This window comes from Erpetoichthys calabaricus, chromosome 1 (genome assembly GCF_900747795.2).
Source record: "Erpetoichthys calabaricus chromosome 1, fErpCal1.3, whole genome shotgun sequence".
NCBI classification, from domain to species: Eukaryota; Metazoa; Chordata; class Cladistia; order Polypteriformes; family Polypteridae; genus Erpetoichthys; species Erpetoichthys calabaricus.
Window position 1 is genome coordinate 45,170,129 of NC_041394.2, and position 24,685 is coordinate 45,194,813.

Sequence of the window (24,685 nt, forward strand, 5' to 3'; positions counted from 1 at the left end):
CAGCTTAATGTCAGGGATAACTGATTCCTTGACTTTTGGTATCTGCCTATGAAAACTGAGAAGAGTACTGGAGAGGCTGCTAGTCGGTCAGTACCATTTTGGCATAAGTATTTTTTTATGCACATACATGTGGTATCACATGTGGTATTAGAGACCCTTGCCATAATGATCACAAAGAATAAAACACAAGCTTCATTCTTTTTCTGTACCTACTTACTGTATTTAAGTTCAAACTCTGCAGTGTTAACAGAATGTCCTGCTGTGCAGAATACACCCTGGATGAGCTGATGTCCCATCATAAGTCATTTATCTAAACAAGTTAGTTATAAATTGCATAGTTTTTTCCAAGTTTCTGCATTGTGCAAAATGAATCACCTGTATTTTGCAGTGTTATAAACCATTATACACAAAATTATTTATTTTTAAAAATGAGAAGTGAAGCAAAAGGACACTTTCTTTTGGCTAACTGAACAGATTACAATATGCAGGTTTTCAAGGCAGCTCAGGCCCCTTCTTTAGGCATGTTGTAGTACAGAAATTGGAGTTCACTGTGTTTATATATACACCAGGAAAGAAACAAAACCTTTAAGTATGTCGTCATCAATGTAACAAATGTACAGACCTCTCTAGCCTAAGATTCCTTTAGCAGGAGAGGAGAACAATGCATAGTCAAGGTGTTTTGATAAGATAACTGGCCAACTAAGTGTTTTGGCAGGGTACCTTTTTAAAAAGAAATTGTATTACACTATGAACAAATATATAAATGTTAGACCCCATTGTAAAGCGTAGAGATAGTTTTTGTTGCATTGCTTCAATACAGCAGTGGCTACATCCAGGAATGTACTACTAAGTCTCTACTGGTTTTCTTTTTGAAGAGACATGCATGCTTACGTTATCATGCACACTTTGAGATGTAAAAAAAGCGACATTTTGTGTAAAGCCACGCTCAATTTCACAGCACGCCCACACTGTGCGTATGCAAGTTTCTGCTCGGTTTTTATTAAAGGGCAGCACCCAGCATCAAAGCAGTGCTACTGTTTCTGTGCACTTTTTGTTTCATATTTGTATCCATGACACAGGATTTATCAAATACACTGAAATTGCATATTGTTTACAAATTTAATTCACTTGATTGTAATCATTCTGTAACAATATAATAGTGCACAGAATGGCCAAAGTATTCCAATTACCATAGCTGCTTTAGAGTTATTAGAAGACATCACAAATGAAAGAATCAGAAGAGAGTGCATATTTATAGATGACGATGACTGGCTTCTAAGTCAATTTTGATTTCCAAGAGCTATCCTCTTGGAACTGTGTGCTGAACTAGCACCGGCTTTACACAGGAGGCTTTGAGGAATTGTGCTCTACTTGCTTCTTTGCAAGTTTTGTCCACCCTTGGGTTTTTAGCCACAGGTGCTTTTCAATATGAACTTGCTGACCGATCGGGTATTTCACAATCACCAATGAGTCACGTCATGCCAGCTATATACGATAGTATTATCCTCTTGTGAACCAGATACATAAGATTTCCTTACACTGTGGTTGAACTGGCAACCATCAAAGGGCAATTCGCAGCAACGTCCAGCTTTCCATATGTAATTGGAGTGGTCAACTGCTAGCATGTTACTATTGCAACAGTGCTGGTCAAGTTACACCAGACAGGGATGAATCACCAAAGAATGAGCTGTCATTACATCATCTATAAGCAGGAGAGCCTATAAAAATGGCAACTCTGTACTATTGCACATGGTTTTTTCCAACTAGTCAAGCAGTCATGTTAAGGATAGTGAGTCACCTGAAAGAGCCATGTAAAGAGCAGCGAATCTATTTGTTGTGGCACTCGGCTCCAACGCTACACTATAAAGGTGCCATCATTGAATGAATTTGCTTATGTAACCAGAAAGCATTTCCACTATATTAATGTGCTACTCTGTAGTCCTCAGAAAGTGTGTTGCATTGTGCAAGCATGTAGCGTGCTTCATAATGTGGCACACAATTGTTGCTTGCCTGTACCTGAAGAGATGCAGAATGTAAAAACAGGTAATCAGATGTAGAGATGCAGCATTTATTTTTTAACCAATTCATTTACAAATAGTACGTTTTTCCTTGCCTCCACTTTGCATTCGTTGAAATTCTTCTTTTTTCCACGTGCTTTTCCCATTGTCTTTTAACAAAACACTGAACAGAAGGGGCTACTTATATTGATTTGCATATTCAAATATGTGAAATTCTGGGAGGAGTCAGGGGGAGGCTGTAGGCGTGTGCACCTGTGTTAAGTTTCACATTCATTGGGTTTTATAAAGGGGAAGAGCATGGAACTTGGCGTACGCACAGTTTTATGCATCTGGATTATTTTATGCATACACACATTTCCAGGTTGGTCCATATGCCATGTTTTAGTGTGAAATCTATGCACTGTGTTACGCATGAGGCCCTTGGTTCTTAGATCTATACTCCTCTGAAAAATACCTGTTAATATCACTCAATGTGCTTTAACATTTCAATACCTAACTTTAGTGGATAGATGGTTGGAGACACAGGTGCATGTTTCCTGGCAATGACAAAGTCAATCATTACCACATACATTATACCTATTGTTAGAAATTGCTTGCTTTTTAAAAGTGCTTTTAATATGTATAAAAATGCAGAACAATTTATAACTTATGTTCAAAACAAAAGATAGTTTTACTTTTATTATTAAGTTATAACGTTTGTTCACTTTAATGTTAGCGTTCATTTTAGTTTTGAAAATGATCGTGTATTAAACAGATACTTTCAAACAAGTTATATTTCAATGTAGCAGTTAGTTTGCTATTTCTTTATCTCAAATGTTGCATTTCCTTAGCATCCTCAGATGACAATAAATTGTTTAATTTTATTGCAGCATTTAAGATAGCATTTCTGTATTTATCAGATTAAAATGTAACTTGGTTACTATGCTGCTATTGTAGAATTATCAATATAAAGTTTCAGTATTAAAACTAAGAAAATAATAGTGAATTTCAATTGCTAAGAATCAGAATGGAGGCAATACTATTATATCTTCCCTTTGTGCTCTTCCTAGCATGGTTGTTCTTTCATTCTTTCTTTATGAGGTGGCTGGCTTGACTACAGCTTCTGGTGGTAGTGTTGTGGGCTGTTGCAGGAAAGAAATGCCAAACCAGAATGTAGGTTGGTCAGCAGCAGGAACTGAGCCAGAAGACAAATTCAGTGCCTTGTAGTGGTATAGTGTTGAGAAGGTGCTAACACCAAAGACAGTGGAGGGGAAAATTTAGGGCAAGTAGAAATCTTATTAAAGTTTGATGTTGCAGAATATCACTACTTTTTTAATTATAATTTTGCATTTTTCTCCTCACATTATTATTAAACACTTTTGTACTTTTCTTACATATTATTTAGAATGATTGGTCTGAATGGCTGCCAGGAGCTCTTTACAGTCTTGCCACCAGTATTCTTTTCCCATTTCCATTATAAGTGCTTTAAATAATATTTGCTGTTTGTTTCGGGTGATGTTGCCTAGAGGTCACATTTCTTGCCTGTAGTTTGAACAACTTTTGGATTAGAAGTACAGTTTTGCAACTGATATTGTATAGATGAAAACAAAAATGTATTTTTAGGGGTTATGTTTTTATTGCAACGTTTTTGGGCATGTTTGCCGAATGTTCTAATCCAATATTCAAGCCAAAACACTCTTTGTGTTGAGTTAAGAGAAGTAGACATTAAGAGGAGGCATGGTAGTTGGGGTTAGAAGCCCTGTGTGGAGCAGTGACACTATGGGAGTAGGGTCTCTCCTGCTGAACAACAAAGTGGAACAACTAGACCCTTTTTGCTATGTGTCCTCATTGCACTAGTCCATCTTGGTTCGTGGCTATCAGTGATCCAGGTTCATGCAGGAAATGTCAGCTGTGGGCAACCTAGAAATTACAGTCTTCATTTGTCATTATTCCTCCCCTGGCTGGGGTTCAGATTTATGTTTTATGTCTTTTTTGTTTATTTTTGATTCTTTGATTTATGTTGTTTATTGTGTACTACTCTTTGTTTTTTTATTTTGTTTATGTAAATACATGTTAATTTCACTGACTCCTAACAGAGCTAAAGAATGACTTATAAGACACAAACCAGAATTCTGAACACTAGGAATCGCATGTCACTGTCTTAAATACCTTCTTGGTGATGAGGTCATGACGTGCAACTTCCTGGTGTAATGTGATAATAAAACAGCCACAAAAATGGTTACAAAACTAAACATAATAAGGAAATATTTACAGTAAATACCAACAACTACAAAATGCTGAAAATACACAATGAAAAAGCATCATCATTACAGTTACTGTCAGAAAAATTAGCCACTGAACCAGGTAACAGACTCTATAATCTATATAAAGATTCTTGCAGTCAACTTACAGTCTTATCAGTAGATGAGGAGGGGATGTGAGGAAAACAGCTTTTAACACCTCTACCGGTCACCAAGTGGTACTATATGGTCTTGCTAAGGCCGCCACAATTTTTCAGGGCTTTCTCAATTACATGTTTCTGGGAATTTTAGAAATCCATGTTTTGGTGTATACCATGTTCATTTTCTCACTAAATTTCAGAAAACAAACTGAACATATTTTGGAGATTTTACTGTACCTTGACTGCATACAAATAATGAAAAATTTGATTTTCACAGCCCATTCCTCAGATATGAAATTTCCCAAACTAGACTAAAATTTGACAGAATTATACTTAAGGCTATTCAAGAGACGAAACTTAGAAATTATTGTTTTATCATAGCTGCATTTACCTCATTACAAAAAGGGTCCCAGAAATGAAGAAAAATAATGAAGGCAGATATCCCTTTCCTTTAATATGCAGAAAGTGAGATGTCTCCAGAAGTAGAATCTGTCTTACACCAAGAAAGATTTTAATGTTAGTTTCACAAACAGTTAAATTCTACATTAAAAAAACAGAAGGATTTGTTGAATAATTGAATCATTGATATGGTATGTAAGGTGGGCAAAACTGTTTTTGTGTTGTTCCCTCTGTTGACCCTCCTGTTCATTAAGAAACTTATACTTGATACTTATGCAATACCATGGCAAAAGCAGAAATCCCATTTTAATGGGATTTTTTTTAAAACTACGTGCAATATTGAAATGAACAATATTGTGCCTTTTTCTGTAATAGAATATAAAATATATAAACAGCTAACAGTAACAACAGGTTTAAATTAATTGTAAAACAGCAAGCTTGGGATGTGGATTCTGGCCCAGGGTCGGTGTATGGAGCCAGGAGATATTGTAGCAGACTAAGTTACCTCTGACTCCAGGTGAGTAGAGTGAGACTGAGCTGGGTGGTGTGTATGTGTGGGTAAAATAAACAAAGCAGCTGAAGGTGCGTGATGCTATAGAAGACCATAGCAGTGTGGTGGAGCAGCTGTTGATGAAGACAACATTTTCCTTTTAAAACCACTCACTACCAGTCAGTTGTAAAGTGCTGATTCCATTCCTCCATGTCCTTACACAAATGCTACATAATTTAGTTTTTTTTCTCATGTTTTTCTGACATATTATTGGGCCTTTCAGCATAATTTGCTTACAGTACTTGCAGTCACGTATAATTGTGGTACCTACTTTCACTAATGTAAAAAGGCTAGTACGACTTCGGTTTTTGGAATTTTGGTATTTACTTGGTGCAGAAATATCTGTTCTTGTGACATTCCTACTTTTGACTACTAGCTTAGTTTTCCTTCTCCCTCTTGGTTTTACTCATTTAGGCACTTTGCTGTGTGGTACTTGTAGTTACACTCAGTAGATGTTTACTCAAATATACTTTGCCCCTTGTAAATTACTTCAGATGAAAGCATCTGAAAAAATGATTAGTATTACCAGAATTTCCAATGTAATTAGCTATGTTGATAGAACACATATCTATATTAAATCATCAAGTGTGAATGAAGGATATTGTTGCGTTGTTCTCTTTCATAGAGCGTAAACATGTTTTATAGTATGTTTTTTTTAATTGAGATCACCTAATAATTATTATCTACAAACTTTCCTTAATAATCATATGACAGCATAATGGAGGTTGCCACTTGGTGAACGTTAGAGGAAGTTGTAATAAAAGGCTTAATTTTGAGTGGAGTGATGAAGATCATCCATCCATCCATTTTCCAACCCGCTGAATCCGAATACAGGGTCACGGGGATCTGCTGGAGCCAATCCCAGCCAACACAGGGTACAAGGCAGGAACCAGTCCTGGGCAGGGTGCCAACCCACCGCAGGATGAAGATCATGAGGGTTTCATTTTAGGGGAGTTAGTGAGGGTTGGACAGGTTGACAGACGAGATTAAACAGGAGTTCCCATGGACTATGATGTTTCCTGATGACATTGTGATCTGTAGCGTTAGTAGGGAGCAGGTTGAGGAGACCCTGGAGAGGTGGAAATATGCTCTAGAGAGGAGAGAAATGAAGGTTAGTAGAAATGACAGAATACATGTGTGTAAATGAGAGGGAGGTCAGTGGAATGGTGAGAATGCAAGGAGTAGAGTTGGTGAAGGTGGATGAGTTTAAATACTTGGAATCAGCAGCACAGAGTAATGGGGATTGTGGAAGAGAGGTGAAAAGGAGAGTGCAGGCAGGGTGGAATGGGTGGAGAAGAGTGTCAGGAGTGATTTGTGACGGACGGATATCAGCAAGAGTGAAAGGGAAGGTCTACAGGACGGTAGTGAAACCAGCTATGTTATCTGGGTTGGAGACAGTGGCACTGACCAGAAAGCAGGAGACAGAGCTGGAGGTAGTAGAGTTAAAGATGCTAAGATTTGCATTGGGTGTGACGAGGATGGATAGGATTAGAAATGAGTACATTAGAGGGTCAGCTCAAGTTGGACAGTTGGGAGTCAAAGTCAGAGAGGCGAGATTGCGTTGGTTTGGACATGTGCAGAGGAGAGATGCTGGGTATACTGGGAGAAGGATGCTAAGGATAGAGCTGCCAGGCAAGAGAAAAAGAGGAAGGCCTAAGCGAAGGTTTATGGATGTGGTGAGAGGGGACATGCAGGTGATGGGTGTAACAGAACAAGATGCAGAGGACAGAAAGATATGGAAGAAGATGATCCACTGTGGCGACCCCTAACGGGAATAGCCAAAAGAAGAAGAAGAAGTGAGGGTTCTAAGGATTTAGTTTTAAAACTGATGAGGGCCGTTAGGATTTCAGTTATAAGGGATTAGTAAAGAGACAAAGGAATCAGCTTTAGCAACACTGGTGGTCATTGAAGAACTGCATAGGCAGTTATTGTACAATGAGCAGTAAGGATCACAGGGGCTCACAATTAGAACAAGCAGGGATTTTCAGGAGGAGTGTGGTTTGCAGAGAATCCTGAGAGATACAGCTTAATTGTGAGTAGCCACGTTTGTCAAGGTGTAGTGAATGTTTTACTGGGAGCAGAAGGGGTCATGAAGTTTTCAGCAAAGAGTTTTTTTTTTCACTTTTCTCAGTGCATTTATTAACTTAATAATTTGGAATCTGCAACTGTTAGAGAAGGAAAAGAAAACACACAGTTCACAGGCTTCAAGTGAATGTGCAGACAAAATGCCTTTAGGCAAACAACAATTATGAAAATTATACCAGAGTATTTTGAATTTAAAGAGACTTGGATTTTATTTTTTCTGCAGTTCGAATTTTGGAGAACTTCAAGTTTAAGGTGTTACCTCACCAGGAAGCTGCCTTTTTGCTGTTGCAATGGGTGCCTGAGGAGAGCCTAGTCCTGGATTTAATTAACTGGCATAACCCTCCCCCAGAACATAATGTGGTCATGTCTTTGGCCAGATTTCAATTTAACATAGCTCACTGGTCCCAGCAGATTCCACAGCTCTGATGTTAACACAGGAAACCATCTTCTTTATTATAAACCACTGTAAAGTAAGTTCAGAAACCAGTGCCAGAAATAACTAGAATCCCATCTCTCCTCCTGACATTTATTCCAAGGAAAAATTGCTCACATAGCACTTTTTTCTTTGGAAATCTAGCCTTCTAATGTGCTTTCTCTATTAAAGAACAATTCTTCTGCATATGATGTGTGTATTTTTGTACATGCACTTGTACAGGACATGCAACTTATCTGTATATACAGTAATTTGTGTATAAAATGTTTACAAGCAATTCTTAATCAAGATGAAACTATAATCAGGGACTGTGACTGTTATATAGAAAACTGAATCCCAGACTCTGTTATTCTCTATGCAGAGTACAGTATTTATGTTTTTTCCATTACTGTGTGGATTTTCCTCTAGGTACTCTGGTATTCCTTTCACATCTCCAAAATGTGCAAGACCAGTGGACTGACAGTTCTATATTACTCTGTGTGAATGTATGTTTATATCGAGTATATTAGATGTGTGTGATTAGGCCCTGTGATCGACTGGTTTTTGATTTGCTCCTGGTGCTTCCAGTATAAGCTCCAGTCCCCATCAGTACTGAATTTGATTATGCAGGTTTGAGAATTGTATGATTTGGTGAATTGGTGATTGATCATGTTATATTGATAAAGTGACTATTGGTAAATGTGTGATTAATTAATATATTCTGTGTATATGCTTCACAATTTTTCAAAAGCGATGAAGAGTTTTGTGTTAAGTTGTTGGAGGTCATGTCAGGGGAATGTTATGATAATGGGTTGCAACTGGAATGGACATGTTACTGCCAGTGCTGATGGCTATGAGAAAGTACATTGGGGCTAACTTCAGTACCTTAAACATTGAGGGTAAGAGGATTCTTGAGTTTGGTGATATGATGGACATGATTGTCTGCAATACCATGTTTAAGAATGAGGATAAGAAGTTGGTTACATGTGAATCTGATGGTGTAAGGAGCAGACAGATGATGTATTGGTAAGGATAATTGATTTGGGCATGATACAAATGGAATAAATGGAACCCTGGGAGAAGATAGTGTGTTAGAGCCCTGTTTGGTTTGAGTAGATCTACATGTGTTAGACAGTGTTATGAAGAAAGTAGGAATAATGTATGTACTAAATCTAAAGATCTGGAAGTGGAAGGAGGTAGCCAGAGCAAATGTCTCATTTGAAACAACAAAAGAAGTCTGCAGTTGGACCACTGAGACAATGAAAATATGATGGAGGAATTCTGAGGTGGAGACTGCAGTTTAGGAGAAGAGGACATATTATAAGGAGAAGCAAAAGCAATGGCATAAGGTGACAAGGCAGTTTATAAGGCACCAAAGGAAAATCCTAGAAAAGCAGTCATGAATGCTCAAGAAGCTAAGAGCAAGTGAGATGCAGAGTTAGAAGAGGGAAGCAGACATGTGTTCAGAATCATGAAACAGACTGAAGAAGAAAAACAGGATGTAATAGGTGTTAATTGTTTTAAAATGCTGAAGGAAACATCATGATTGATAGTAAAATGAATAAATATACCTGATAGAAGTATGTGGAGAAGTTACTGAATAAGGAGAACAGATGGGATAAAGATGTTAATTTTGAAAAAATAGAAGGACTGAGCTATATATTTTTGACAGAGTAGGTAGCATTGAATAACATGAAAAGTAGGTTAAGCAGTTGGCCCAACTGGAATGGTGTTGAAACTGCTGAATGCACCAGAAGGTCCTAGGGGTTGAAATTTTGACAGACCTGTACAACATGATTATTGTGAAGGGAGGACTTCTGAAAATTTAAAAAGAAGTGTGCTGCTTCCAGTATACAAGGGAAAGGGTAATTCACTGGAGTGTGGGTCATATCAAGCAGTCAAGCTTTTGGGGAAGGTAGTATGGAAGAGACCTCAGAGGAAAATAGGAATAGTTCAATCAATCAGCTTTTATTCAGTCACAGACAAGTACATAGATTCATGCATTTCAAGGCAGAAAAGCACAGATTCCCCTTTTCGATCGGCTTTATATTTTTTCCTCCCTCCCCCTTCTCCTTACTTATCAATAAGCATAATATTATTTATCTAAGCATGTCATCTTATATTGCACAAATCAGCCAAACGTTTCTGTTTTGTGTATGTGTCAGAAGGGGCCCTAAAAAAGTGTCCCCAGTCCCATACTGACCTTTCAGGGACACCCAAATGTCCCGTATTTAGTTCATTTTTAAATTTCGTAATAAAAATATATTTTTACTACCTTCTTACGGTACTTAGTTATAACTTTATAAGTAATTATACTTTCTTTTCTCAGATTACCTTGATGAAAATAACCCAAATGTTACGATGAAACTAGTGTTTGCTGCCTGTTTGCAGCTTGTTCAGTTGCTATGGTTGGCTGAGGACAGCGACACTCTTACCGTTTTTCTCTCATACAGTGTCAACAAAGTGTGTTGTTACTACTTGTCATGGCCCACTTTTTTTCTAACTTAAAAACTAATCCATCCATCCCAAAATGCCAAAATGTAAGTGTAAATTCCGTGATGAATATTCCAGCGAATCGACATTTATCAAACAAGGCAGATGCTGTTTTGAAGCAAACTGTGGTGTATGTAATTGCACTTTCAGTAAATAATTTTAAAATTATTTTACTTGGTGGCACAGTGGTGCAGTGGGTAGCGCTGCTGCTTTGCAGTTGGGAGAGCTGGGGACCTGGGTTCGCTTCCCGGGTCCTCCCTGCATGGAATTTGCATGTTTCCTCCCACGGTCCAAAAACATGCAGGTTAGGTGGAGTGGTGATTCTAAATTGGCCCTAGTGTGTGCTGGGTGTGTTTGTGTGTGTCCTGCGGTGTGTTGGCACCCTGCCTGGGATTGGTTCCTGCCTTGTGACCTGGGATTGGCTCCAGCAGACCCCTGTGATGATTTTATTTTTGTTTTCCTCATATCCCATTAAAATCCTTGCTTTATGTTTTTAACTTATGTCTCTACTTTTATATAATATATTGGTCTGGGTGTGTAGGGGGTATGTATACATTTACAGATATACAGTAGTAATATAGAGAGAGATTTTAAAAGTGTCCCGTATTTCTAATTTTCTAATCTGGCAACCCTAGGGATAAGGTGAGAGTTCCTGGATTCATGCCTTGGAAGGTAACAATGGATGCAATCTTTAATGGCAGGCAAATTCAAGGGAAGCACGGATCAGGTTATCTATCAAAATTGTTATAAGTCATATTTTGGAGAACTTCTAGGCCTGCCTTAATATTATAATGAACTTTATTTGTCTGAATGCTGTTTTTTATCCAAACGTATGTACCCCAATCCCTACCCACAGATGCTGACAGCATTGACTAATATACCGTACATGCTTGTACCTTAAAATTTACTGGATTTCCAAAATGTTCCATTTACCCTTCTCCAAAGGCAAGAGTTACAGAATGTAAACTGGGAGTTAGCCCACCATTTTCATAATTAAAATCTTCAAACTCATCATTGAGTGAAAGTACAGCAAGTACTCAAGAGTTCAGTCTAATGTACTTTACTCACCCACATTCAACAACTACTACTACTACTTCTACATTTCTGGTTTCCTGAGAACCTAATGGAAATGCCCTAGAAGGTGCTGGAAGCCATTGTTAGAGAAATAATGACTAGAATACCGGAAAATGGCTTGTTTTATTTTAAAAGTGAACATATTAGCTTCTAACTGTTTTATGTTTTCACGCTAAACCTTTACTAGTGGCTTTGAGTGTATTGGTGGGATGTGTGATTCAGGAGAAAAATAATTAGAGAAAAGATATGGATTGATTAGTGTTGCCAAGTTCTGTGTTGTATTTTCTTGTATTGAGTATTATGCTGATAGAAAGCAACTCCTCTCGAAGCATCATGACATGAAACCACCCTGAATAAGTATAACTTTGTGCTGTTTGTGTTGGGCCATCGGAGGTACATGAGTTTCTTCTTATTTGCTCATCATTAGTAGAAATTTGTGTTTGTTGGGCTCAAATTGGGGTGGTAATAAAAAACTTTAGTTCTTTTAAGTTTTATGGGAAACTCTTGTGTTGATTGCCATTGTAACTGATGGACATGATGCAGGCAAGAAATCTGAAGAGCTTGAAAGAACTGTTGAAATGTTTACTATAAACTGCTGCCCTTATCAAGTGAAATGCCATAGGTTTGCATTTATCTGTTCGGTCTTGAGACAGCTTCCACCAGGACATTGAGCATTTAGAAAGTTGGTGACTACTTCAGGCTTGGAATATGAAAATATCATAGTAAATTATTTTAAAAATAATCAAAGACACAATAGTTCATCAAATGATATAATTTTTAATAAAGACTGAAACAATTATCTTTCTAATTTATATAACTTTTAAAAATGTATCTTTCTTGTTGACTGAAGTTAATAGAATCTTTGCTTATTTGGCAGTTTTGATTCCCCACAAAAAGCTATATTTAAAGTGATGTCATTCAATCTCTCAAACATTCTACAAATACATTTCTACAACGTTTTTTGAAATTCTTGGTTCAAATGTTTTTAATATACTGCAGATACTCACAGATAAGCCCATCTCTGGATAAGCCAAACATCAAGTTTTTAAACAAAATACCATGAAAAATGCATCACTAACAGATATACTGAATTTGAAAATTAAAAACAAAACCATTTCATGAAAACACAACATTACTTTTTAAAGTAACAAATAACAAAACACAATTTTATTAAAGTAAAAATCCCGTGTTGCATAAAAACAGGTATGTGTTACTACATTACAATGAAAACTTGCATTATTTTGCAAAAGTGTAATATCATACACACATATACTCTGACAGTCTGGTGACAGCTAGTGTGGAAGAAGTTAAGCATGTGTATAATCAAGTGAAAAGAAATTAATAAGAATTATAGGTGTACATTTAATTCCACATTTGCTGAGGGGTTAATTTAATCAACTCAGTTTAGTGTCACAGGAAGCCAGTGATTGTTGCCAGTCCTTTGAACACAGTCACACAACCAAGCAGAAAAGAGTGTGCTGTGTGTCCAATAACAGAAATCTATACTGTAAACAAATTCTTAGTTTAGTTTTAATTCAATTATTTGTTATAGATATTCAGAAACAGTGTGATCTAACGGTGCAGCAAGAAGTGTTCATATAGCGAATGTTCAACGGCTTATGATTATGGATAGACAAAGGGGATCACTGTTATTTACTTCACCACACATGAAGTATGATGTGCAGTTTTTCACACAAAAGAAATAAAAAGAAATGCAAAAGTAAGCACTGTTTGTAACACATATTGTATAATAATTCACTGTATAACATATTTAGTTACTTTTTTGTAAGTAATGAGTAATGTAACTGAGTTATTTTTAAAAGTAACTTTCGAGTTTAACCAGTATTTAATTTTTAATAGTTAAAGGAACACAATGTTTTATCAACTAATTACTAAAGCATGATTTAATCTTTATTAATCATTAATTATAAAGACTCAGTCCTAGATTGTAATTAATTCATGATTTTCAAACTTTCTGTGAGAGGTTTAAGAGAATGTCCAACTCCATTGGCTTTCCTAAGACGCTGTCTTCTCTTTTGTTTGCATTTCTTTGCAATTTCCTATAATCCACCTACAGCCACAATACCAGGTGTGTTTACATACTCACACAAACCCAGGATAAAGTGAGTAACCGGGCTAAGACTAAAACATGTTTTCTTTAAAAGAAACATTTACATGTGGGTTCACTTAATGGAATTCATCTTTGGCAAAATGCTCTTATGTCACAAAAATGTGCTAAAAAACATCAATGGCCACCGTGAATCCAAAATCCAGCATGGAGCCTGCGTCTCCTGATTGTGCTGTAGAGCTTAGCATTGTATGTTCAGCTCATCAATGTAAGTTTTGTGATCTCTGAAATACTGAGACAGATTATTTCAACCAAGAGAAGGAATAATGCAATCACCCATGCATTCACCTTAGGAAATTTACCTTTGTAGACACCTTCACAGAATAACAGAATACAACAGACATTCACAGACAACGAAATCCTCATTAATGATTTGATTGGCCACATAACCAGGTTACTTGTGTGTTAACCCAATTTCTCTAACCAGAATAAATGTATTCACTTTTTGAAACTGTGTTTCTGTGAATAACCCGGTTATTAAAGTGCAAATAAATTCAGTCATTGCCAACATGAGTTAGAAGTTTGCTAACTCTTCCCTCTGACAGTTGGTTACATTTTTTGTCAGGGTGGTTTTCTGCCAAACTGAAACTCATGTGTTCATTTTCCTACTCATTTCTCCTTCAGCCAGTTGCTGGGGTCTGTAAACAGGAAGCTTGTGTTATGTCATTCTGATTAAGTATTTGCATTGACTTAAAGAATATTTGTAATCTATTAAACTTTTAAAGGAATGTATTAAAGTTGTTTTTATAAACTTCAGAAGTGTTGTCACCGCCTACATTCACTGGTGGTTTATCTTCCAAAAATAGGTGGGTCTCACAGCAACATCAAATATTTAGTGTCTTACTCATCTGGGCCTCTTGAATTTGACAATTTCTTGTGCTTCTTTCAGAATCTGAACATCCAGGTGGAAGATGTTCAGATACGAGCAATCCTTGCCTCTTATCGAAAACGCATTCCGGTGACAGAGGGCTATGTGGAGGTGAAGGATGAAGGAAAATGGAAGCAGCTCTGCGATGTGAACTGGACCCAACAGAACAGCCGGGTCATATGTGGCATGTTTGGATTTCCTGGGGAGAAGAGATTCAATGCAAGAGTGTACAAGTAAGGGAAGGCAGACAGTGGATGGGGCTTTTGAGTGTCATCCTCAAGAAAGGCCACATGTTTCTGTGTAGTGTATACATTTTAATTTTTATTGTATTATGTCACAAATATTGTATAAAACAATTCAAATCAAGCACTATCATATACTATTATTTTAAAACACTTTTTACCAAATAAACTGTAAATGTAATCACTTACAATTTAAACAAAATGCTGAGGCCCAGGTTTTAACAGGCAGTCACTTGGCACATTAAAACATTGATTAACTAGGCAACTGCTGCCAGTACAATCAGGATATACCTGAAAGAAGCATGTGGCATCATTGTTTCTCTGGGTAGTTTCCAGAAAAGTGGAATTAAATGAGCAGGCACAAGTATACATGATCAGTGAAGTATAAAGGACTGCATATTTTGGATGATTGAGTGTAATGTTTTAAGTAATAACCACACTAAGAACACATAACTACATATATACTGTACATGCTGAGGAAAGCACTTAAGAGAACAAAAAAATGCCACAGCAATTGATGTTCTTATCATTTCTATTAAATACATAAATAATTAAGCAGTTTTTAATTGACTTAACATAGCATGTTAGCCTTAAACAAATGTGCCCAACAAAATATTTAAGCATTATTTATTTTCTAAAAAACATATACTACAGAACAAGGAAGAATTTTACATTCTTCTTGAAGCTGCAATTGGAATAAAATATTTTCAACAATTAAGGTTTCATACTTCACTCATTTCCTTTCAAGTTTGTGAACTGTAGAGGGGATAACAGGCCTCTGTTGGTGGCAGTCACTGTCACTCATGTGGGGTAATTTACAGTTGCCAACTGCACTAATATGCATATCTTTGAATGTGGAAAAATACCCCATGCAGACATGGAGGAATGCACCAAATGTTCATATACAATATACAGTATTAGCTGGTAAAAGTTTCAAAGCCAATTTTCTGAAGCTGTGAGACAACAGTACTAAACTGTATGCTACCACAGCCTAGTTAATGTAAAGTCGTTTTTCTTTCCTTTAGTCATGCTTAATCCTTTAAACCAGTGTTTCGTTTGTCTCCCAGACCACTCTCTTTTCAGAGTTCACTCTCCATTCTTAACTCTTGCCTTATCTAGACTGTGGAGTGGCAAAAAGACATTAATAATTTACTTTTTCAGTTTGCATTCTCTATTCTTCCAATATCCCCAAACATGTTGTTCTATTAGTGTACAGTGTTAAATGTATATCTGTAACAATTATATAAACTATAGTGCCTTTCAAATCTATCTGGAAAATGGGACGCAGGCATTTTCAAATCTGTACAGTGTCTATCATACAATTCTCTTTAAAGTCTAGCTCAGCCTATAGCAAAACACACTGTAATTACATTGTTACACATTTCAGAAATAATGCTTGAATCACATTTATTGTTATTATTAACAATTTACAAATGGCACATGCTTAAGTTTTTTCAGGATATTAGCTATATTTTGTATTTATCTGCAATGTGATCTGGCATACTTTTTACAAAGCTACATCAAAAGTATTTTTTAGGCCCACTCAGGATGAAACATATTATTTAATAAACTTTATAATTTATAACTTTTATAAATCCACTTTTTTGTTCCTGGGAGCCTATTCCAGCAGCTTCAAGCACAAGACGGGAACAAGGTATTCTGGATATGGGTCCTTCACAGGGCCCGCTCACACACATAACAACAGTAACTCCTAAAAGAAATGTTTAGACTTGCAGATTAACTCAACTCGCATACAGAAGAAAATGCAGATTATGCTGAATACTAAATAGGCAAAACATTAAGTCTCTAACCTTCTTTTCTTTTTTCCAAGTGGAAATAACCTTCCTGTTTTTTCCTTTTATGGATACATGCTGATACAGCCCTTTCCTAACTTCATTGGTTATTTAATGTATATTTTTAAAAAGTGAACTTGAGATTTATCATTATATGTGTTGGAAAAACTCAGTGTTTTGGTCTCATGCCAATATCCATTACGTGCAGCAAACAGAGTTTGGATAAACATGTTAAGGATTTCAAAGTAAACTTAACAGGGAGGAAAGCTTGAGTAAGACAGCGCAGGCCGTGAAGGAAAATGCAGTGACTTGTGTTTATACACACTTTAAATTCTGTAAAAACAATAAAGGAACAAAGTGTTATGTAAATGATTATGTTTTGCATAGCACATTCGTAAGGAACAAAGATGCAAGTTATCAGTCCAGTAAAATCAAAAAGTTAGTGAGATGAGGTCATGTCCAAGCAAAAATGCTGTCTATCAGTCTATTGTCGACAAAAAGTTTAGGTACTTGAGTTCGTGAACACATGTGGTGTTGCATTTTTGCCCAGAGCAAACAGAAATAACAAAATATTGAGATCAAATGATTGGGTGATTATGCATAAGATCATTAAGACCAAGAAAGGACAGTGGGTTGAGGCTAAATTTAAAATAGACATATGACTTTTGAGAACATTAACATTGAGCTCATATTCAAATATGATTCTGAATCAGACAGTAAGACAAGAAAGGGCAGTGAGATGAGCCTATGTAAGAAGAAACAGGTTGAGCTCAGACATAGCTGTGATTCTGTATTAGACCACTAAGAAAGGAAAGCATGTGGAACCCTCTTTGTGTTGTTTATTAGTGTTAGTGCTAACAGAAATTGCAGGAAGGTGACCTCAGATCTCACATGAGATTCCATAAGAAATCAGGAAGCCCATAAAGAACAGTTAGTTGAACCCAAATAGATATGTGTTTTGGTTTAAACTCAGGGAGAACATTGATTATGCATGTGATTCTGCATTAGAGTAATAAAGACAAGAAGGGTAGGAAATTGTTATATATAATAAAGTGTCTAAAAGAAAATAACTCCCTAAGCAGTAAGCTGAAATGTGAAACAATTTATAGAACAAGCAATGTGGTTAATGTGGATTGATTCTGTATGAGCCCAGAGATAATGTAAGGGCAGCAAATTCAGTTTATATCCATCCATCCATCCATTTTCCAACCCGCTGAATCCGAATACAGGGTCATGGGGGTATGCTGGAGCCAACCCCAGCCAACACAGGAACCAATCCCGGGCAGGGTGCCAACCCACCGCAGGACACACACAAACGCCAATGTAGAATCGCCAATCCACCTAACCTGCATGTCTTTGGACTGTGGGAGGAAACCCACGCAGACACGGGGAGAACATGCAAACTCCACGTAGGGAGGACCCAGGAAGTGAACCCGGATCTCCTAACTACGAGGCAGCAGCGCTACCACTGCGCCACTGTGCTGCCCTTCTGTTTATATATAGGTTTGGGGTTTTTTGGCCCCGTATACTGTAAAGTAAAAGGTTTTCAGGTCAGTGTTTTCAGCAAAATACAACAGACAAAAAAAGATGGCTGGACAGACAATTTATAAGAGGGGGCCGGAAGTGAAGTAAAGTGATGCTGGGAAAGCCGTGGTGATGGATGGGAAGATGGATGGGACCAGAGGTTAGAAAGGAACCTGGAAATAGCTGGTTTCAGTAGGTGTCCGCGTTCTTTCTGCAGGAATAGAGAAAGAGAGGTTAGTACCCTGCCATTGTCCCCTGGCATGACTTGTCTCAGTGCGCGTTGGGTCCTTAAGCTGCTCCCCATGCGCTCGTGCGTGATATGACCCCCCCTCAGCCCAGACCCATCGGGTCGGGTGACCCGAACTGAGAGGTCGTAAACCAGGGAGAGAGCATCAGCACTGGCTTTGTTACCAATGGGCCAACAATTTGGAGTGGGAAGTGGGCACAAGCACCATTATTCGATCTCCCTGCTGAAACTCTCGCAGGGAGGCATTTCTATTATAGTTCCACGCCTGCGCTGCTTGAGCTTTCGACATGTGATCTTTTAGCAAAGGTCTAATTTTCTTCAATCTATCACGTAACTGCGCGTAATACTCTAATATATTGGTGGAGGGAAGTGCCTCCCCTTCCCATCCTTCTTTTAGAAAGACCAAAATGCCCCGGGGTTGGCACCCATATAACAGTTCAAAAGGGGAAAAGCCCATGGAGGCTTGTGGCACCTCACGATAGGTGGAAAGTACCAGGGGTAAAAGCTAGTCCTAGTTCCTACCATCCGCGCTGACTACCTTGCGGAGCATCTGTTTGAGGGTTTGGTTAAATCTTTCCACCAACCCATCCATTTTGAGGATGATAAACCAATGTTTTAAGATGCTTAATGCGGAGTAACTTGGCAACCTCCCTGAACGTATCCGAAGTAAAGGGTGTGCCCTGGTCTGTAAGGACTTCTTTGGGTATGCCTACTCAGGAAAAGAGCCCTACTAATTCCCGTGCGATATTTTTTGTATTAGCGGCTCGCAGGGGAACCGCCTCTGGATACCAAATTGCGTAATCGACCATAACTAATATATATTTATGGCCTCACATCGAAGGCTCCAGGGGTCCTACCAGATCGACACCAATCCTCTCAAAGGGAATGTCAATAAGGGGAATCAGACACAGAGGAGCACGATCCCTCTGGGGTATCTGACGTAATCGGCAGACTGGGCAAGACTGACAGAAATTTCAGACCTCCTCATTGATCCCGGGCCAATAGAATCGGAGTTTTACTCGCTCCAAAGTTTTCTCGTCCCCGAGGTGGGCGTCTAAGAGGTGGGCGTGAGCTAGCTTGCAAACCTCCTGCCGGTAGGTCTGTGGGACTAACAACAGTTTCCGACTCTCACCTTCGTGTTCCGCAACTCAGTACAGCAGATCATTCTCCAAGACAAAGTAGGGTCCCGGTTGCATGGAATTTGCCGACGATATGTTGTCTATGGATATGATGACATTCCTGGCAAACTTCAGGGAATCATCTTTCCACTGCTCTCTTAAATGATGCCAGTGTAGAGTGAAACTGATAATCTATGCCGGCGAGTGGATCAAGTGGGCAGCCCGGGGGAGCAGCCGTCCGACCTGGATCCTCACCCAGTTGCACTTCTGGGTTAAGGTCCGTCGCTGAAGAGGGCTCTCCCCATGAATAGTTGCCGAAGAACACGGCGTGAGAGCAGCTGGGAGAGCCCCTTGATCCTCCACAATCAGACCCAAGCTAGGTTTAGGAGTGGCCCCTGCTCTACCGCGTTTACTTTCTGACCAGTCTTGTCCCAATATGACCTGAAAAGGGAGCTCGGGCAAGACAGTGATGAGCAGTTGTTTCGGCTTCCCCCTCCAGGTGACGTAGCACTTTGCGGACCTATAGGATCTGGTCTCTCCGTGTACACAAGTCACGCTCGTTCTTTGAGCCACCCATTGTCGCGGTAGAACATAACGGTGAGCAACAATGGTAATGTTACTAGCGCAGTCGAACAATGCCACCACCAAGTGCCCATTTACCAACACCACTCCCATATTAGGAACCGCCAGAGGATTTGACAGTGCACAGTACCTCTCTCCTTTGGCCCAGGTGCAGTCCATAGGTCCCGCGATGCTGAGTGGACAAGTGGGGAGGAATTTCAAAATCTATGCAACCCTTTTTTGCTGAAATATTTCATCTTTATTGATGTAGAAGCAGAAATCGTAATATTTTAGACATCTTTACCCTTTAGTAAGATCTTGTGACCAAAAATATTTAAGTGAAAAAATAGGTAATGTGAAAACAAAATATTTCATTGTCTTTTTCACATCTTTTCTATTACGCATTGTAGCTGTGCTTAGATTTAGCCAGTCACATTTCAAATCCTGTTCAAAGCTAATTTGAAAGCTACACTTGACATCATTTGATGTTATTCTGATAAGCCCTAAAGAAAATGACTGGTTCAGTAGGATTTCCCTGAAGGTTTCCTTGCATAATTTAGTTGTAACCATGATCCTGAAACAGCTAACAAAGAATCTATTGAATCATATTGTTAAAAGGTGAAGATCATGAGAGAGTATTAGAAGAAAATGTAATTTTATAGAATTACATATATTACATGATGAAAAACTGGAAATGTCACTGGGATGACTGCAGAGATCAGAGCATCCCTTTAAAACTGATGACTGCATAAGGAGAAAAGGAGGCTACCAAGAAGCCAATGGCTGCCATCAAGGAACTGCAGAAATTTGTGGCAGTATCTGGCCACTTCTAACATAGTACAACCATTTTTGCATACTTTTCACAAGTCTGAGTTTGAAGTATGATTGCAAGATTTAATCCATTTCTTACAATCAAAACAAAATAAACAAACAAACAAACATTTAAGTCCATATACATTTTGCAAGAAAATTCAGTCTATCTCCCAATGCCTTGTGTGAAGAGGCAAGAGTAGAATAGTTTGGTTAAAATTCCAAAAGTTAGTTTTAACACAAAGTCAATATAGCCTGTTACCCAAAGAACACCTTATCTGCTATCTAGAATGGTGGTGGTAGCATTATGATAGGAATGATCTGTTCCCAACAGGGAAAGTGGTAAGGATGAAAGAAAAATTAACAGCTTCAGACATTAAGATATTTTCTGGAAAAACCTTCTTTGTGACAGAAAGCTGGAGTTAGAGAAGAAGAATTTTACTTTTCAGAACAGAAACAACCTGAAACACACAGTCAGCTCAAAAGTGTTTGCAAAAAGGAAATCAGTGTTCTGAAATGGCCCAATCAGAGCCTGAATTTCAACCCCATAGAAAATCTGTAGACTCAGTTAAATATGATGGCACACAAAAGATCCCCCACCATTTTATAGAGCTTGGAAGAATGTGATAGAATTGCAAAATTCAGGTATGCTGTTGATAGAAACTGATCAAAGCAAAATGGGATTACATAGTTAAAGGATGTGTACAAACGAGACATTAACATTTTTTCATTTTTAATTATTTTTCCTGAAATGTATGTTTGTTATTTATGTAAATATGGTTGATTAGAAGATCTTATTAAACATGTAAAAATGTCTGACATAATTTGTCATGATTTCATGCTTTGCAGCAGTAAAAGGAGACTTGGAAAAAAAACCCTTTTAGATCATCAACCTAAAGAGCAGTTTTCCATGCTTGACACGGGCCATGACCTAAGGAATGTTAACAAAAAGTGTTTTTGTAAATTCTGAATGTCTGTGTTTTTTCAGGATGTTCGCACAAAGGAAAAAGCCTGTGTACTGGGGCTACTCTGTGAACTGCACTGGAAATGAAGTCCACCTCTCAAGTTGCAAGATGGGATCGTCTGTTTTGCGAAAGGACAATGTTTCCTGTGAAAGAGGGATGCCAGTTGTGGTCAGCTGCATTCCAGGCCGAGCATTTGCCCCTACAACAATGTCAGGATTTAGGAAAGCTTTCACACAGGCGGTAGGACGAGTTTATGAGTTATCTCTTTCTTATTATACTAGAGCTTCCTTATAAAGTAATTTGAAAACAGCAGAAAACATGTGACTGAGCAGTAGCTCATTTTTCAAGACAGAGAGATTAATTTTTACTAAATAAGTCGAGGGGTGCTGAACTGAGAATCACATTTGTAAGATTAAATGGAAAGATGTGTCCATTTTCTTAATGAGATCTAAATTGAAGACATACCAGTCAGAAAATTTTGAAGAGCTATACTGGGGAGTCACCATTAAGTTACTGAGATATACCAGTAAGATCAAATATTAATGGGGCTATTCTTTAAATTTAGCATTACATTCGAGAGAATTCAAATATTGTCAGGCAAAAAGCAATAGAATAAATTATAAACTAAACAGGTCAATAAGTTAATTGGTCTTCATTAACAGAATAAAACACAAATAGGCTTAGTCGCTAAAGTATTAAGTAAAAGTTTTTAAGATAAAAATTAATAATCACTGGCAAGATAAAAGTCATTCAAAGTGAGGATATGCATGGCTGGATGGGTGATTGACAGTGAATAGCCACACAGGTACATTTATCTGTGCAATCCCCTTCAAATTTTGCAAGCCTAGGTAGGTTCAAGAAGGCAGTCGAAGACTCCTGGGGCATTAGATGAATAGAGCCTTACAGAAGATTAGGGCAGATCACTGAGATGCTTAGCACACCACTTTGGCCGAAAACTGCAACACTGAAAAAGTGAAAGTGACTTCAGAAACTAACAGTGGGAAGTTGATTCATCTGAAAGTATGACTATGGATCATCTAGCCATCCATTTTCTAACCCCGCTTTATCCTGAGTAGGGTCACAGGGAAGCTGGAGCCTTTTCCCAACAATCAAGGAAGGAACAATCTCTGAGACATTTATTGTTAAATAAATATGCCTCATTTTGTGATTGGTTTTTCCATCTCCACTGCTGCTTATTGCAGTGTTATAGTTATAGTTGCAAAATAGAAACAATTATGTGCAGCTTAGTGCAATATCTTACGTTATTAAGGCAATATCCTACTTTATCTTCTTCTTCTCCTCCTACTACTACTATTGCTACTACTATTTTAGCATTATTATTATTATTATTATTATTATTTGTCACAAGCATCACACTGAGGCATCATGAAGGTTTGGGGCAGCTACCCGTATATTATGTCCTGGCTGCAGAAAGTGTTGAAAAACAACAATAGATCTTTATAGATCGGAGACCACAATTGAACTGTTGATGTGGAGGTAAGATGGCAGCTTTAAAGGCCAGTGGAGGAAGTCACATCAATTAGGGCTGGAACCAGAAGTGATGTCATTGGGGACCGGGAGTGACATCCTCAGCTGTGCCGGACCCGGAAGTGACATCATCAGAGGCATCGGAAACCGAGACAGTTAGTGCACCTCACCGCCCCCTGGTCTGGCATGGAATTACTATTATTCAGGCCATTTAGCTGTCTCCTATTCGCACATGTGTGACATATTATTATTATTATTATTATTATTATCTTTGTAGTGAGGTGTTAGTATCACAATACTACAAAATGTCATCATGAGTTTCAGTTTGCGGCTCAGGGTATCAAAAACTTACATTATTTATTCTGAAACTTGAACTCTCACTCCAAGTTGGGAGTAAGTGTAGGACACTTTTTATGCCCTGCGCTGAGGTAGGACAAATTCTTAGCCTAGTCAGACTTTTCGTACAGTTCTTAGGAGTAATTTTGAGATGCTTGATAAATGCTGGCCCTGTAATGGAATTCTCACAAATAAGATAAAGCACAATCATTCCTAAAAGTAGCCATTAATTTAATTTGATAAGCTGTCACTGGCAAGATGCAGTAAAATCCTTCTTTTTGAAGGTTAGCAAGTTAACCTGACTGGGTGTTTAACCAACATAATGCAGTACAAATAGGAATACTTCCTGAAAGATTATAAAGTGATTGGGATCGCAACTGAGAATTCCAACAATAACATCAAAGAGTTTATTAGCTGAACCAGTCAAAGAATTAATGTGATTTGAGATGAAAATTTCACCAGTAAGACTGAAACCGTAGTAGGTTCTGTCAGTGAGTTAGCCAAGTAGTTAATGGACACTGAAACAGAGACAAGAACTGAAGAAGGTAGTAAAAGGAAAAGGAATCTCACATACCACAAAGATAATTCTGAGCAGTTCAGTTTTAAAAAACCTGGCAATTTACTTATTAGTTCCTCAAGTCGTAAGCAATTAAAATGGGGCTTGGTACGAAGAGTACTAGGAATCTTCTGTTTGAATCCTTCTTCCAAGCATAGGGTCATTGATATCAGGAGACTTCTGATTAAATTCCTTACAACTCTTCTCCATACTTCTAATATAACAATTGTAACTCATAAGAAGAAACATGGAAAGGGTACACAATGTACATTACCCTGCATTTACGTTATTAGAAGGATTTCGCTAACACCTGTAATGTGTATATGGCTATACTCATATGACCTTGTAACAGAGCCGTCAGTATGAAATTGGATATCAAAACTAAAATGATATGCTGTCTAGCACAGATTTCAGTTTTGTGTCCTCTTACACTTCATGAGAACTTACTTTCGTCCCTGTGAAAATGTTTTTCTTTGCATGTTTTTTGGTAAGTTGTGAGGCTTTCCTAGAGGAGGACTTGTCTTCAAGTAAAAGTGACTGTAACTTTGTAGACTTGGAGACATGCAGATATTTCATTAGTTAAGGACTGGAAAAGTTGCTTACTCTTTCAATCCCAATAACCTTTGTGTTTCCTCGAT

The 24,685-nt window shown here is 37.9% G+C and overlaps 1 protein-coding gene across 1 annotated transcript in view; it reads left to right on the forward strand.

Annotated features, from left to right (window-relative positions):
• The window catches only part of loxl2b (lysyl oxidase-like 2b), a 112,731-nt gene that overhangs the window by 40,319 nt on the left and 47,727 nt on the right, over positions 1-24,685 (forward strand). Inside the window, exons 4-5 of the mRNA XM_028798872.2 lie at positions 14,429-14,640; positions 21,691-21,907. Coding sequence (XP_028654705.1) covers positions 14,429-14,640; positions 21,691-21,907 — 429 coding nt within the window. The remainder of the gene's footprint in view (positions 1-14,428; positions 14,641-21,690; positions 21,908-24,685) is intronic.